The following is a 16,775-nucleotide window of genomic DNA, read 5'->3' as shown; positions in this document are numbered from 1 at the left end:
TGTAGTTTTTAAAAAGGTCTATTCGTTTTTAAACTGATGACTAATAATTATATATACTTATGGGGTAGATGAGGTGTTTGATAGAATGTATACATTGAAGGATGAATGAATTAGTGTATCTATCACTTCAAATGTAATTTCTTTGTGATAAGAGCCTTTAAAAGGGGACTGGTGAGATGGCTCAGTGGGTAAGAGCACCCGACTGTTCTTCCAAAGGTCCAGAGTTCAAATCCCAGCAACCACATGGTGGCTCATAACCATCCATAACAAGATCTGAAGACAGCTACAGTGTACTCACATATAATAAATAAATAAATAAATCTAAAAAAAAGAGCGTTTAAAAGGAATTATTTTAGCATTCTAGTTGACATTAACTATAGTCAACTCTCTATGCAATAGGTCATTAGAACATGTTTTTATTGCCTGGCTGAAACTTCATGCCAGCAATTTAAACAGCATCCAAAACTGGTCTTTGGTGACACCATTCTACCTTTTGTTGTATGAAACAGACTTAGATTCCACATAAGTGAGTTTTGTGGTGTTTGACTTTCTGCACCTGGCTTATTCTATATGTGCTAAGTCCTCTGGACCCATCATGTTACAGCAAATGACAAGTTTCCTCTTTTATAATGCTTAACAAGATTTCCATTGTGTTTCCATACCACATTTTTTCAAATAAAAGAAAGCCCTTATATTTTTCTTGCTGATTTGCACCTTCAGTGTGGTAAACTGGCTCCTCACAGTATTAAGTTTTAAGGAGATCTAAGTCTGGGAATACTCAGGCAAGAATTGATAATCTGGTGAGCTGAGCCTTATTAAGACAGGGGTCATCATTTGCATACCTTAAACATTTCCAGACACTTAGGATATTGAATGACACTGTCTTGGTTAGGGTTTCTATTGTTGCAACAAAACACTATGACCAAAAGATCAAGTTGAAGAGGAAAGGATTTACTTGGCTTACACTTCCACATTGCTACTCATTATTGATGGAAGTCAGGACAGGAACTCAAACAGGACAGGATCCTGGAGGCAGGAGCTGATACAGAGGCCATGACCAGGTGTTGCTTGCTGGCTTCTTCTTCATAGCTTGCTCAGCCTGCTTTCATATAGAACCTAGGACCACCAGCCCAGGGACGGAACCACCTACAATGGGCTGCTTCTTCCACTGATCATTAATTGAGAAGATGCCTGGATCTCACGGATACATTTCCTCAATGAGACTCCTTCTTCCCTGATGACTCTAGCTTGTGTCAAGTTGATACAAAACCATCCAATACAGATACTCTCCTTTGGGTTTGAGCTGGCTGCTGGGCTTGGTGATTTGGTCCTTCCTGTGTGATATTTCTAGGTATCTAGGTATTCTGCTATTCATGCATTTGAAGGGGATGCAAAGCTAAGGGTAGCACATCATTAGGTCCTTTGCAGTTTTTTCTTTTTAGCTTCATTCACTTCCTCCCAAAGTCCTCCCACATGACTTCCTTGGCTCGAGAGTGGATTGTTCTGGAAGGGTGAACTCATTAGTATGAAGGAACCCAAGGAAGTCATGTGAGAGCTGTATGGAGGCTTCTTGGACCTTTCCTCCTTGGTTGTATGCAGTATGCTCAGCCAAGGAAGACATGAGTCAGTGTGAGCAGTGCCATTGACAGAGCAGCAGCATTGAAGAACAGCTTCCATTCCACATTCAAAAGGCTTAAGTGTAAAATCACAGAGGCAAATGTTCTCAAAGGAATGAGGCAAGGAAGGTTGGCTCAGACAGTGCTCATAGCAAGCTCAAGTTGTGTGGCCTTATCAGTCCTTATGAGTTCTCAAAATCTCACAACAGATACAGGGATAAGGAGTGAGTGCTTCTCTTCTGAGCAGCCACTGGAATGTGGTACTATTTAAATGCCATCCACCCATGTGTCCCTGGACCAGCTACTGGGATGTGATGTTTAAAAGCCTTCTATCCATGTGTTCCTTGACCAGCCACTGGGATGCGATGTTTAAATGCCTTCTATCCATGTGTCCCTGGACCAGCCACTGGGATGCAATGCTTAAATACCATCCACCCCTGTGTCCCTTAGTCTCCGGGGGCCATTCTCTGCAGTCCCCTCAGCTGTCCAAGCAAGCATCCAGAAGTCCTTCTGAGGATACTATCCAAAAAATTCTTTACTGCCCAGTGGTAATAGAAGCACCCCTGGATGTTGTTTTCCTGCTTTAAGAGGTCGATGTGAAGCCTGACAGCTGGCCACAAACATCTTGGAAATCAGTTTGGGAAACATGCTCTGATGTAGCAGACAGAGGGGACCCAAACACCTTATCTCACATTCCCCTTTGGGCACCAGGTCCCATCTGAGCAGTGAGTTTGTGAGAGTGCAGGGGTGCTCTAATGTGAGGAGATGGGAAGGATACAAAAGAGAGAAAGAAAAAAGTTCCTGCAACTTAATAATAGGAATTAAAGGGGTCAGGGCCTTAGTTGTGACAGCTCAGCTCAGCTGGCTCGTGATGGAGACACAAGATAAGGTCAAGTGTTTATTTTAGAAAGTGTTTTTTTTTTTTCTTACCTCAGGAGGAACCAGACAAAAGTACTTCTTGTACCCTGGCCATTCCCTGCATAGAATTTGCTGTGGCCAGAACTGCCATCTGGCAGGACACAGAATTAGAGTTCCTCTTGGATTCTATAGATGTGCCAGGCTTCCTAGGTCATGATCCAAAGAGGAGTGCCAGGAGCAGAGCAGATCCTCTTGAGAGTACCGGATAAATCTTTCAGGCCCATAGCTCCGTGCAAACTATCAAAGGAACTCCCGCTTTATACATGATGTGTCTGTGGTCCAGCACTGTGTGTTCAGAAGTTCCCTCACTGTAGCTGCCTCGGTGTTACCCTTGGTATCACCGAATACCATGGGAATTCAGCAGTGCCCTGCAGGCCGTCTTGCTGAGTCATCTTAATCTTCATATATCACATGACAAAGCTCCCACTTAGCCTTCTCTACTCAACAAGTACCAAGATCGAGCTTTCATCTCTAAATCTCTCTTTCTCCCAGGGCAGTTTCCCTGAACCATACATTAACCAGCCGAGGAAGAAGGACATGAAATTTCACATGTACTAACTAGTCATAAGCCGCTGAGGCAGCTGTGGAGAGAAATCTCAGACCAACCTCTAAGTCCTACTCAGGGATATGTCCTCAATGGGTCCTCTCAACATCTGCTTCCACAGTCTCAGACTCACTACGTGGAGAGGTGTCACAGGACTTCTTTTTACAAGGAGGAATTATTATCTATTCCCATATAGCTGGTGTCTTAGTCAGGGTTTCTATTCCAGCACAAACATCATGACCAAGAAGCAAGTTGGGGAGGAAAGGGTTTATTCAGCTTACACTTCCATACTGCTGTTAATCACCAAGGAAGTCAGGACTGGAACTCAGGCAGGAAGCAGGAGCTGATGCAGAGGCCATGGAAGGATGTTCTTTGCTGGCTTGCTTCCGCTGGCTTGCTCAGCTTGCTCTCTTATAGAACCCAAGACTACCAGCCCAGAGATGGTACCACCCACAAGGGGCCCTTCCCCACTTGATCACTAATTGAGAAAATGCCTTACAGCTGGATCTTGTAGAGGCATTTTCCCAACTAAAGCTCCTTTCTCTGTGATAACTCCAGACTGTGTCAAGTTGACACAAAACTAGCCAGTACAGCTGGGCTCTCACATTTTTCACATTATGTGTATATAATATTGTTATTTTCACTGGCAGTATAATATTCCAAAGTCTGAATTTAACAGTTAAGTGTCCATTTTGCAACCTTAGCATCCACTATGTTTATTAAATAATTTATAGGAAATACAATAATTAAGTACAGAACAGGGATAAAAAGAATGCTTGTCTTTTTAAAAGGAGCTGGCATTCTTTCCTAGTCGAATACTTTCCTAAGAACACTGGTTGATGAATATATAAAGAATGGTCAGCGTTACAGAATCAACATATTTTTCCTACAAACAGTAAATCCAGGTATGAATCATTAATAGATACTGAAACAGATGGTGCAAAGTGCTTCTGAGGCCTACACTAATACACCTAGTAATCCTTACGTTTGCCATCCTGTGCAGGGTATACCTTTTCTAGGGTTCACCTTCTGGGGGCTCAACTGTGTGTAGTATACTGATTTAGGGCTCCTCTGTGCAGGGTGCAAGTATCCAGAGCTATCCTGTGGGAGGTATACCTGCCCAGGGCGCACCTTCTTGGGTGCCCAGTTGTGCATGGTATTTACTGTGAGTGTCTTGCAGGCACACCTGTGCTAGGACCGCCTTCCTGGTGCTCACACATGCAGGCTGTACTTGTGCAGCCTTTTGTCTTTTCTCTGCTCAGGTGACCGTTGAGCAAGAGGATTTTTCTGATTTTGCTAAGTGCTACAGTTTTAAAGCAACAGTTTAAAAAAACCTAATCATCATTGTGCCATCAAATCCACCAATCCTCTCTGCCTGTCATCAGCCTCAGAGACAGAGCTGGATGGAGTTGGAAATTGAATTGGGAAAGGTAATTTTTACAAGTGGCTTGTCCTCCTCTGAACTCTGCTCATCAATTTTGACCTGGATTGTCTCAGGCTTCTGCTCACTGGCCCTGCAAAGATGCTACATTGTCTTGGTAAAGGAGGATGCTGGCTTCTCTGCATTGTGACTACACAAAAAGTAAATCCTCAGTGGTCTTTAGAAGGAGCCCTAGGGAAGAGGATGTAATGCAGTTTCAGTTTGGCTGCCTCCTCACCTGGCTGCATACACCCAAAGACCATAGGGCTCGTCTAGGCTAGCCTGGCCCTCAGGCTGCTCACAGTCTAGAAGCCAAATCAGATCTGTGTGGAATTGTTACCCTGAGCCAAGTTGTGTGTCCTGGAGCCTTGCAGGGATATCTGAGGCCCACAGAAATTTAGCATGCTTTCATTATCACTGTACTTGGCTTGCAGCTCAGAAATCTCAACTACTGCCACTTTTGTACACCTAGTATTAGGTGGGGCACTCAGGTCCTCCACCTAAGTTGACCATGCAGAGCAAATGCTTTTATGCCTGAACAAGGAGACATAGTGCAGATGTGGATGTTCTCTGAACAGCGGCTCCATGAGCTGCCAAACTGTTGTGTAGTTATTTTCTTCAAATTTGAACACTTTTTCTCATGTGAAGGAGAGAGGCCACAGATGCTGGAAACTCACTAAAAGACTTATGAGATCTCTCCCTCAAATGATACAAACAGTAAATAATTTCTGGGAGCAGCAGGAGAAAAGATTCTTCATTGTTGCTACCTGGGAACTGTACAGGGAATGACAGTGTTGCTACCATAAGTAATCCAATAAACATAAGGGTTCATCAAACTGGCCTTGGGTGCAGTGGTTTCTTTTTGCCTGTTGTTGGTGCCCCATCCAGGGTAAATATGTATGTTCTCATCTGCCCCACAAAAGTCCAGAATCCACAGACATCTTACAACCAGGACTTTCTCGTCTCAGTGTTCACTGTACACAAGGCTCCAAAGCAATGGATAAATCTACACAGAAAGCAGGAAGTGGACCACCTGGGTCTGAATTTCATAGCCCCTAGGAATGTGAATGCAATGCGCTGGCTCTCTCTGTGGATGGCTGTGGATGCAGGCTACTTAAGTTGCTAATTGTAACAACAGTTGCTATTCTGAGGGCTTTGGAGTCGCAGTTAGTTGCTCTGATGATAGAGAGAGGTTACAGGAGCTCTTCTGAGAGGATTCATCCCTTTCTTTTGTTCTAAGGATGCTTTGTTTGTTCTTAAAATATTGCCAGTGAGATCAGAACTCCATCTATGCATTAGCTCATCTAGGTATGTTGCCAAATGCCATTTTAGGAAAGCTGCAATTAGGAATAATGACAGTAACTGAACTGGGAGAAGCACAGCAAAGAACCCTTTTGAGGGAAATACCCAAAGCAATAGCCCGTCAAAACTAATGAATGAAGCACCCAAGGAAGGCATGCCCTCGCAGGAGACAGTTAATGTGCTTATAAATGAGCACACACTGGGGCTATAAGACATTCCAAAGATTATGCATGGAACAGGCTTAGGGTCCGTCAGGAACCTAATTGCCCATGGACACAGAAGCTAGTCAGGATGCTGCTCCTTCCTAATGGCTCTGCAGTTTTAAATGCATTGTGGTTATGCTGCTTATGTGTTGGGAATCACGAGGCTTTCAAAAAAGGGTTTCTAAACACCTACTCTGCTTGGGGCCACACTGTTGACAGAGTAGCCCTGTCTCAGGACACTCTTGACAAAGAGCTCTTCCTACAAGGAAGAGTAGTAGAAGCTTAGCCTGGAGCGTGCTGACGAATGAGACCACTCCTAGTACTAGAGAAAAGGTGGTAAATCAGGCCAGGTTAGAAGGCTCTTCAAAGCTAGGCCTCCATGTGTTTGGAGCGCCACATGACACTGTACAGGATCCAGGTAAAAACGCTCACATCCCTCACCAAGGGGTGGCTAGAATTTCATCCTTAGCCTCTAGGGTGAAGTATTAGCTAAGACCTGGGAACACCATTTACAGGGAACTACTGCTGGATGGCATTGGGAAGTCAGCTCGCATCTGGCTTTTGAAACTAAAGCAGGTTTATTTTGGGGTGAAGGTGGGTCCCAAAGGTTGAAACCAGATTCTGGAACTTGAGCTAAGTTTGCACCATGATTCAGACCCAGAAGAAACACAATTTGCTAGATGGACAAAAGGGTTTTATAAAGTAGTATGCAGATCTGGACAGAGCCTACATTTTTGGAGGGGGAACTCTGCCAAATCCAGTAAAACCCCAATATCAGTGCATCCCAGCAGGAGTCACTATAATCCATGTGGAGAGACCTGCTTAGTCACTGCCACATAAAAATTGAGTGCGGAATCTAGTCCTTAAGAAAGGAGACTGTTTCCTACCTGACGGGTCCTGGGACCCTCATGTGGCACCATGTGGACAGTGGGTAGTAAGGTGTCACAGTGTGGGTACCTAACCAATGCATGTGCTGAATATTTGCAAAATGTTGACCCTCTGACTCATGAGGACATTCACAATGCTCGTGCTGATGGCGTAGTTTCCTCCCATATGAAATACTCTAGAAACTCCTCTCCAAAATCTACCGTGGCTCAGGGCCTGGCTGTTACCTCCAGAAGTTCAAGACTGGGCAACATCTTGCATAGCCACAGATCCCATCTGGAGATCCATCACTGGCATGAGACATCGACCAACGCATCTCAAGAGAATCTCCCTCAGATTCACGATCAGGACTCAGTGACTTCCCATGACCACTCCAGTGTATCTGCTAGCGGGCTCTGACATATCTAGGCAGGAACTGACCCAGGCATAGACCCTGTCCCTCAACCTCTCAAGGCCAGTTCTGAGACTTAAGTACTTCCTGTTCTGGCCTCTGTTGTGAACTGACATGCCCCTGAGGTGACTGGGCCGTGCAGATAGAACATTCTCTTTCCAGCTAACTTTGACCCTTCCTTCTGTACAAGGCAGGAGTCTGAGCATTGTCTGTCACTCACTGCTGGGCACAGTCTCTTCCTTCACCAGTGCTTGGGCATAGGATCAGGCTTAGCTAACCCCACAGAAGCCGTTTCCCTGAACTCGGAGCGGCTTTCTTCTGTGGAACACCATAGGGCAGCACTGCACATTGTAGCCTCCAGGCCTTTCTGCCCTTCTCTCCTTGTAGTTCGGCCTCTTGCTCCCTGAAATGGCTTCTGGGAGTGGCTGTCCCCCACCACTTTCCACAAGAAACATTTTCATTTCTCCTCGGAATGCTATTTGCTTGTCTTGTTTATTTCTAAGGATGTCCTGACCTCCCTAAAGCATAGCTCATACCGAGACACTGCCCTCCAAAGCCCTCAGTATATCTCCACCCTCGGGGCTACACATATCCATTCTACTCTCTTTCCCTATCTGTGCTGATGTCCCTAGCCTGCCACTGTCACAACCCCCTCTTACTTCCTACATCTGAGATCAGCCTGGCACGTATCTCTCATGCCAGTACCAAAGTCCCGAGTGGAAATTCCTTCTCCCCTTCCTTGTAAATCCCAGAACATTTTTGGCAGAACCGTGTGTGCATGCATGTATATGTTCACAGAGTGCTTTAAATTACAGATTAACCTCATGGAGGGTGTCCATGAAGTACAGCACAGCTTCATGGTAGGCATGTATTTTGTTCTGGTCCATAACTTGTGGCCTACTGTCATACTCAAGTCTTCTCAGGGAAGCTCAGGGAAGGTTAGGCAACACCTCATTCCATACTTGAGCAGCCCAGACTCTGGGGTTATCTGTACCACCTCATGTGGTGGTCTCTCCAGTGAGTTGTGTCCTCTAGAAAAGCCACAGCTGCTCCCAGAAGCCTTAACTTATGTCCAGAGAAGATGGAAAGAGGTTTATGTGAAGGCTATAATGTGGAGAGCAACACAGAAGAGCAGCCAGATCTAGACCTCAGAGAGAAGAATGCAGGGTGCTGCCTAGAACCTCACAAGCCAACACAGGTCCAAGGAAAGAAAACACTCATTTCAGCAGGCGGGTGGTGATGTGGTAGCAATCCTCATCTGACAGGCAGCTTTGAATGCACAGACGAGGGAACCAATGGGACTTGCAGTCTGTGGCTCAGCATTTAAGTGGCGCTCCTGTCTCTGAGCAGACATGGAAGAAAGAGGCAAAGTCCTTCTAGAAGATTCTGCTCTATTTCTAACAAGCAATAGATACAGAGCCAGCAGATGTGGACCTAGAAAGCGCTCCTGTTTGGACTCAATGTCCTTACCCTGAGGTCTTGGGCTTCTGGGAGCAAGTCCAGGACCCCTTACTCTTACCAAACAGAGAAGGCCTCAGGTAGCACAGGAGTGTGCATCTTCCTTCGTTCTGAACACCCCGCAGTGCCTGCTCACCGTGTTAGGCCTGTGCCAGGCATGTGGCACCGTTCCTGGATCCCAGCACCTGCTGGGAGTACATAGCACGGCTTTCCTCTTGCTTTAAGATTCTCCTCAGGGTCCATTAGTCACTGACCAAGAGGAACTGCATCACACAGACCTTGCTATTTACATGGTCATGAGAAACTGACTTAATTTCATGATTAGTTACTTGAAGTCACTATATGGTGAGGTACTTTATTCCTTAGAACCTCGTTTCTAATAGCGAAATAGTGTCACTCATCTGAAAGTTCAAAAGCTGAAAGGAGTCAAAAGAATGTACTAGATATTACATAAACTCAAAGGAGAGCGTAGAGGTGACACAGTCTCCAGACGAGAGGAGAGAGGGGAAATCAAGACACAGATCAAACACACGGATGGTTTTCAAGGGCACTGTGCACCAGCACTGTCAGCCTCACAGGGAAGGGAGGAGAGGCACGGACATACTTCTCACCGTAATACTTTTTTTCTGTGTTTATAGTCAGTAATTTCTAACACTAATTTCGGATGTAAAAATGTCCATTCCTTTTGTAAAAGCCAGTTCAAATATTTTTAAAGGCACGGTGTAAGATTTGTGAGATGTAACAGGAACCAAACATGTTCTCTTTGTCCCTCTCAAGAACAACAGGATAGAAGGATTAGTGGCCAGTGTGCTGTGGTCACTGGTGACCACACACCATTCCTGGATAATAAAAAGAAGCTGTCTCCGTCTGCTGAATGCTCTCCAGTGTGGGCTTCTGAACCCCTCTTCTAAGAACACTCTAACTGTTTGCATCTGCTTCTCTTCTGAGGATGTCACATGCAAACAGCCTTGGGCAACAGAGACCGAGTTCGTGTTCCTCTGGGCGGTCTGGCAATTAAGGCACCCCCCCATTGGATCCTTAACTTGCTGTCAGGATTCTAACAAGCTGCTGTGGGTGCTGAGGATTTACTAGGGTGGGGCTGTGACCCAGATACATGGGCCTTGGATCTGAGAGTCTTCAAAGAAGTAAACCCTGGTGAGTGTGACGCTCATGCTGTACACCATGTGAGAAGCAGGGAAGTCTGTCTCTGGCCCAACATTTCCCATCTTCTGCTGTTATCAGGAACCTGTGGCTCGCTACTCTCAGTCCAGCTTGTCAGCAGGGAATAACAAGGCCCACACAGTTCCTCCAAGGAGTCCAACCCTGTTTAAAACAAACCTATGTTCACTGCTCAGCACCTTTCTTTACCTGGTTCTAAGTAGACTGTAGCAAAGCACATCCTTTGGCAAACACCACCTAATTTTTCAGGGAGGGGGTCATCAAGGCACACCAGTCTAACTTTTGTTCTGCCAATCCTTGGAGTGGCCATAGATGTGGGCATAAGGAAGCCACAGGAAAGTTCCTATACTGACTTCCCTGAGAATCCTCCTCCACCCTCAACCAACCATCTGTGACATTAGGCTCCTCATCCTAATACTGTCAAGATTAAGCTTGTCTTAGCAGTGAATCAAAATTAAACTACAGGACTCCAAATACCTCCACAGCTTTCTGAGTTCTTTTTAGAACTGACATTGGTTTTGTATGGATTTACTACATCTTTTTGTTTTGTTTTCTTGATGCATCAGAGTTCCATATTAGGATTGTTTGTGGAAATTATTTTGCCAACATTGAAGCTGCTTTGTTTCTAACGTCTGAGGTTCTTCTAGACCAATTCCACACTGCCACAGAATATGAAGGCAGCTCTCACATATGTTAGGAACTCAGCAACGTCACTTGTGACTTCATAAGGATATGTCCTGTGGCCTTGTCCTACCAGAAGTGCTCCCTCAGCTCTGGCTCTGCACAGCCTCTGGCTCTCATTGCCTGCAGCATCTTCATCCTGGTAACCTACTGCTATTTATACTCTTGGCATTGGAACTCTGCATATTTCAGAGAGCGGATGAGAACTGGGGTCACAGGTTGTCTCTTCTGGGAGCTGCACAGTGGCTGCTGATGGTCAGCTCTGCTCTCCTGAGGGTGGCTAGCTGAGGGAAGTTCTTGCAAAACAGAAAGGTAGATGAATGTACGTTAGCGTACATACTTTGTCTGTAAGCTAACACTGAAAATAAAAGTCCGCAACATGAAACATCCAAGTAGGTACCCATTCTTGCAAGAAAAAACAGTGAGGTTTGTCTGTATGACAGATAAGGGAGAAGTCCCACAGACTTGATCCACCTGGCCATGCCAGACAAGCACTAAGGTAATCTGAGCAATTTTCATAGACTCTGCCTAGGCTGTCAATACAGGTTGTCCTCTGGGAACCCAGGAAGCTTGTCTCAGGAGGTCGTCTTTGAGACGGCTGCTCAGTAGGAGACCCCAGCCTAGAAGTTTGGCCATCAGCAGCTCCGGCCATCACTGGCCATAGAGGTCTGTGCAGCTCCCATTTTAATTTCATTTTTTAAAAAAGATTTATTTCGATTTTACATGAATATACGCTTGGAAGCATACATGCATATTACATGTATGCAGAAACCTATGGAGTTTGAAGAGGGCACTGGGTTCCTAGGAACTGTAGTTATAAATGTGATGCCATGGGCGTTGGGAACCCAGCAAGTGCTCCTAGCTATTAAGTCATCTCACCAGCCTCATGTCTAAGTTCATTTCCTCTTCCTCCTCCTCCTCTTCATCTTGTTATTGTTATCACTGTTGTTGTTGTTTGGTGTGTGCGTGCGTGTGTGTGTGTGTGTGTGTGTGTGTGTGTGCGCGCACACGCGTGCCTTTGCCACAAGATTGCTTTTCTGAACTCTGAGGTTTTACTGAACAGAGTCAGCCTTGGTGACCACAGTGCTGACCCATAGCTCTCATTTGTTGCCAGCTGAAGTCAGTTTTTCAGTGCTAGCCCTTCATGGGGGCAGTGAGACTGACTGATTATATTTGTGTCAACAGACTGTGAGGTCAGCTAGACAATTTGGGGAATGTAGCCTTCAGAACCACATGTGTGCTGTAAAATCACAGGTCATTAAAGGAAGCTTCAAACTGAAGCCTTTATTTTTCAGATGAAGAAACAGGGGTCTTAGACAGGTAGAATAAAAGGTGCCTATTTAAAGCCTTTTTGCCTAGTGTGGGAGCCACCAACTAATCTGTGGTACTGGAAGCTTGAAAAGTATCGCAAAAGGTGAGGTGCTAACAACATTCTTTAAAAATGCACTATGTTATAGACTTAACAGAAAGAAAGAATATAGAAACAACAATTTCTTGTTGTTTATAAGTCAAAATGATTAGGCCAATAATTTAATATAAAAATACATTATTAAGACTAATCTCACCTTTTTAAAAATTTGTTTTAATGTAGCTCCTAGAAATTTTGCATTAGTGATGTAGCTGTATCTCTTTTGTTAGGTAATAGGTTCAGAGTGGAGTGTTGGACTTGAGTCTTGCTAACAAACACTAGATTATGGACTTTAACTTCTTTCTTGAGAAAGGTGTACACATGACTGTTGAGCAGAAAGATCCCAGACAAAAGGCTGTGCTGTTGATACCTGGGACCTTTGGGGCTGTGAACATGATAGAGGCACAAATCAAAGGCCTAGTGTCTCAGAAAACTTTCAGTTCCACTCAGAGGACACTCGACAAACTCACAGTATTACAAGTATGTCTTCAGAAACGCGAAGTCCCATTTTCCTGTTTGCTTCTGACACGTTTCGATTATTCTTAGATGGACCAACTTCAAGGATAGCTAATATTTTAGAGCCAAGAATTCAGACATGTGCTATTATTCCTTGGGAACTAGAGTCACCTTTTCAGAGCATGCCAGAGCCATAACATTATGTTAGGAACAGTTACCTCAGCAAGCCATGGAAACTGTTGATGTAAAGAATTGAGGTTTTCTTTTTAAAGGTTTGCTGAAATCCCCACTGTCACAAGGCTACATTAGTTTTGCTTGTGGCCCACCAGAACAGTAGCAAGTGGGCTTATTTTTTACAGGTGCAGGTGACCTCCAACCCCTCAAGGGGCTGAGAAGTGTAGACAGCTAGGATCCCACTCCCAGACTCAATCCCCAAACCTACCTCTGTGCCTCTCCGTTTGGCTGCTTAGCAGCTCTGCACATTTTGTCTCTTCTTCCTGTATTTCCAGATGAAAGCGACATTCAGGATGGATGCCACTCACCTGTTCAAGTGAAAGAAATAGAAGGAACTGAAAATTACACAGGAGAGGGTTAAGCTCCAACTCTTCGCCTTTCCAAATTTCTTTGAAGCTGAAATTCATTTTAAAGCAGCTATTTCATTTTCCTGATGTGGTCATTAAAAAAAAAAAAAAAAGAAAGAAAAACTTTACTATTTATTTTGTGAAACAAACATAAAATCCAATAGAATACCTTTTATGAATAGGAGGGTAAACTGACATTGAATGTTCTTATCACTAACTTAAGAGCAATGGGCCGTTAGAAATGTGCATCTTTCAGAATTGAAGAGCTCCCATTTCACAGTCTGTGGTTTGCTTAAGTAAAGCAAGTTAACTCTTAGTGGCTGTGGGGTGTGCACAGACACTCTGTGTACCCGGGGACCCTTTCTGGGGTCACCCTAGAGTCAGAGTAGCTTAAGTGAACTTTCATAAGCTTCAGGACACACTCAAAACTTAACCCTACTCGTACCGATAATATTGTTATCATTGAGCAGCTTGGTGTGAAGCACTTTTTTAAGAATGAGAGGGTTTAGATGGAATAGGCAGCGCTGAGAGAAACAGATCTGATCCAAGGAGCCATGGAAGGTTTCTGCAAAGCTTTCACAGAGTCCTTAGGCACTGAAGCTGAGCGCCAGCCAGAGAGTAAAAAGAGCATCTGAGCTCGCAGTCCAGGAAGGCAGCATTTTCTGATCACTGTTCTTATAAAGACCCAGTGTCCTCCCTCCCAGGCTGGGTTCCTTGCGGAGCAATTGCTCTCATTACTTGTCTGTCTGTCTGTCTGTCTGTCTCAGTTTCTCCCTGTCTTAACAAAAATTTGCTTTTACAAGACAGCAATGCAAAGGAATCCTGCTCAGTTAGGTATGGCTATATCTGTGTTTAGTTATCCTACTGTTGATATAGGCCAGCTAGCATTCCACTAAGGAATACAATTTCCCAATAGAATCAAAGGACAAAACTCAATGTTGGATTTTCTGCTACATTCACTTTATTTAAAGAATGATTAAATGAACCTTGGATTTACCAGCTCATTGCTACAAAACCACCAAAATGCAGAGATCAGGATGTCAAGCAACAGCAACTCACTGATCTGAATTTCAGAACTGATGAGATGATAAATTAAGGTGCTAAAAGCCTGCTATCGCTGACATTCCTGGAACATGGGGGACAATGAAATTTTGGGACGTCTGAAAGGTTAAAGTGATTGGAGTCCCGAAGCTTCGTGAGCATCCTTGTGAAGCTTCCCTCAGCTGCCCGTGGGGGCAGAGAAGATATGCTCCAGAAAACTGAAATTTCATCAACAATGACGGATGGATTTCCTTAAACAACTCCTCCCCTCTTGCTGCACACACTAAGCTTAGTTGGCTCCCTCAGCCGGAGGCCTAGATATGTGTGGAAACCTTGAGCTACACGGGGATACAGTTCTCAGAGCAGAGAAGGAAACACAAGAAATAAGGCTCAAACCCTTCTTTCTCTTTCTTAAGAAAGATTTTCAAATAAAGGGTAGAGTTCCAGAGAACTACATAAAACCAATGCCACCCATGTTACAAACTTCGGTTTAGAGGTTCCTTTGGCTCTCTTAGAAGAAGAAAAAAAAGAGTATTTCCAAAAGGAAACTTTTTTAGCCACAGCACTTTCCCTCTGTCACATACTAAACAAACACTCGGACCAGGAGATGGAAAGAGAAATATTTAACCACAGAGTAACAGCAGACCAGAGCAGGTGGCCCGGGCAGTGGCCACTCTTCTCCTTGGGTGCTAGGGGTGTCCCCATCTCCAGGAGCACTGCCAGGTGGTCCCAGGGGCGGGGGTCGAGGAGAACCTGGACCCCACTTCTAGCGACCCCGCGACTGCGGTGGGAATAGGAAAATTCCCCTGAGTCCAGCAGCCCAGGGTTTGGTAAGGCTCAGTAGGAAGCATTCTGCTCTGGATTGTCTCCGCTGGCCCCACGCTCCGCCCGCTCGAGCTGGGACTCGGAGGTGAGTCCAGCGGTCCACTGCAGGATGCGCCTCTTCGGGAAGTGGGCGCGGGTTCACTCACCCGCACCAGCAACCAGCAGTAGCAGGTCAGCACCACTGACGCCCTCATCTTGGGCTCAGCGTGCCGCCTTGGTCCTTGGCGCCTCAGCAGCACCGTCCCCAGCTCGGGGCCTCCCGGCGCGGATTTCCTCAGTCTCGCGCCTATCGCCCTCTCCGCCTTGCAAGCAGCAAGTCCCGGCCCCGCCCCTCGGCCCAGTCCCCGCCTCGCGCCCCTTTCTCCTTTTTGCAGAGCCTCTTTCTGGCACTTCTGTCCACCAGATCTCTGTCCAAACATCCCTCCTTCCACCCCTACTTCTCCCTGTAGTGCAGGACCCTGGGCCTCACCCCTACCCCCTCCTGGCCTGGGTACTTCCCTTGTCAGCCCTGCTCTCTCGCGCTCCTTCCTCCCGGGCTCCCCTTGCTAACTGAGCTAGCTGTACTGCCTCCCTCCTCTGGGACCCCACTGTGGGCTGCCCTGTTCAAGCCTTTGGAGAGTTGGAGGTTCCAGTAAGCAGATGCTCACCTATGGAGGGCATCGCCCAATTACAGGTAAGGGGACTTAAGCGCTGAGGTAGCATCTGGCACCAACTTCCTGTGCAAATGCGAAGCCTGTGTGCAGCACAAGGAAGAAGTGCAGAAAGGGGCTGGACAACCCTGGTTGGGTCTGCACTGGTGTGAGCTGAGAGAAAAGAGAAAGCTCTAGCCTGGCTCCCCCGGAGAGCCCAAGGCCAAATTGAACAGAAAGCAGAGACTTCATCAATGCAAAAGTGGGTCTGTCCATTGGCACCCCAAACCCTCAGGTGTCACGTGTGCCCCATTGTACTCTAGGCTTGTGGAGACACTGCCACTGCTCAGCTGTGGTTTGGCTGTTGACAGACCAGTCTAGAGAAGAGCAGAAAGCTACCAGCACACAATAGCACTAGATTAAGAAAAGCAGGCAAGTTTTAAGCTTCTTATTCAGATATCATTTCAAGCCCAAAGTCAGAAGACTGAAGTAGTACAAAATGTATCCTTCACACCTTGGAGTGTCTATCTGCCTATTATCTTTCTCCACATTGAGTTCTTCACGTGCTCCGTGATATAAGCGCCCCGTGTACCCGAGGACCTAAGTTTCTATCTGTGGTCTGTCACCCTTCCATTATCTGTGCATCTGTTTGTGCTTGTTCATCAGGGGATCTTATGGGGGAGAAGGTCTGGGCACTAGGTCTGCATCTTGGGGCTCTGGCTTTGTCCACAACCCCTGTCTGCTGTTCCAGCCAGTGAACCAGATCCACCTGCACATTTGTAAATCACAACAATGACCCCTGCCATGGACCCATCCCAGAGGGTTACAATTAGAATTAGAAGAGCTGATACACATGAATAGTTGTGAAGGATGCATTCTAAAGTCACATCCGGATGTTATCGGTTAAAACTGGGTGAGATGCCAGGGCTCCACCCACAGCAATGGCATATGTGATGAGGTGAAGTGATAGTTCTGACAAGGATGAGATACAGACAGGGGGAGACAAGAGGGGGCTTGTTTTTCCTGAGGGTATCCCGGAGGAGCGAAGGTCCCAAAGAGACTGGTCACCAGTGGAGGTCAAGGTTAGAAAGAGGTGTCATGTGGAACATGACATCTAGTGGTCATCACTGTGGCAGCTCAGAAAGTGAGAGCAGACCCTTGACACACAGCGAGTAGGGTCACTGCTGTCTGCAACAGTTGGCTTGCCCTCAGAAAGGAAGGACACCTACAGAGGCTCC

At 45.9% G+C, this 16,775-nt stretch overlaps 1 protein-coding gene across 1 annotated transcript in view; it reads right to left on the bottom strand.

The window, feature by feature from the left end:
* Vipr2 (vasoactive intestinal peptide receptor 2) overlaps positions 1–15,216 on the bottom strand; it is a 67,911-nt gene extending 52,695 nt beyond the window's left edge. Inside the window, exons 1-2 of the mRNA XM_021202258.2 lie at positions 15,055–15,216; positions 12,904–13,003 (exon numbers count right to left, since the gene is read on the bottom strand). Of these exons, the coding sequence (XP_021057917.1) occupies positions 12,904–13,003; positions 15,055–15,102 (148 nt within the window). The 5' untranslated portion in view covers positions 15,103–15,216. The remainder of the gene's footprint in view (positions 1–12,903; positions 13,004–15,054) is intronic.
* Between the last annotated feature and the right edge of the window lie 1,559 nt (positions 15,217–16,775).

This window comes from Mus pahari, chromosome 7, assembly GCF_900095145.1.
Source record: "Mus pahari chromosome 7, PAHARI_EIJ_v1.1, whole genome shotgun sequence".
Classification (NCBI taxonomy): domain Eukaryota; kingdom Metazoa; phylum Chordata; class Mammalia; order Rodentia; family Muridae; genus Mus; species Mus pahari.
This window is presented reverse-complemented; position numbering and strand designations above follow the sequence as displayed.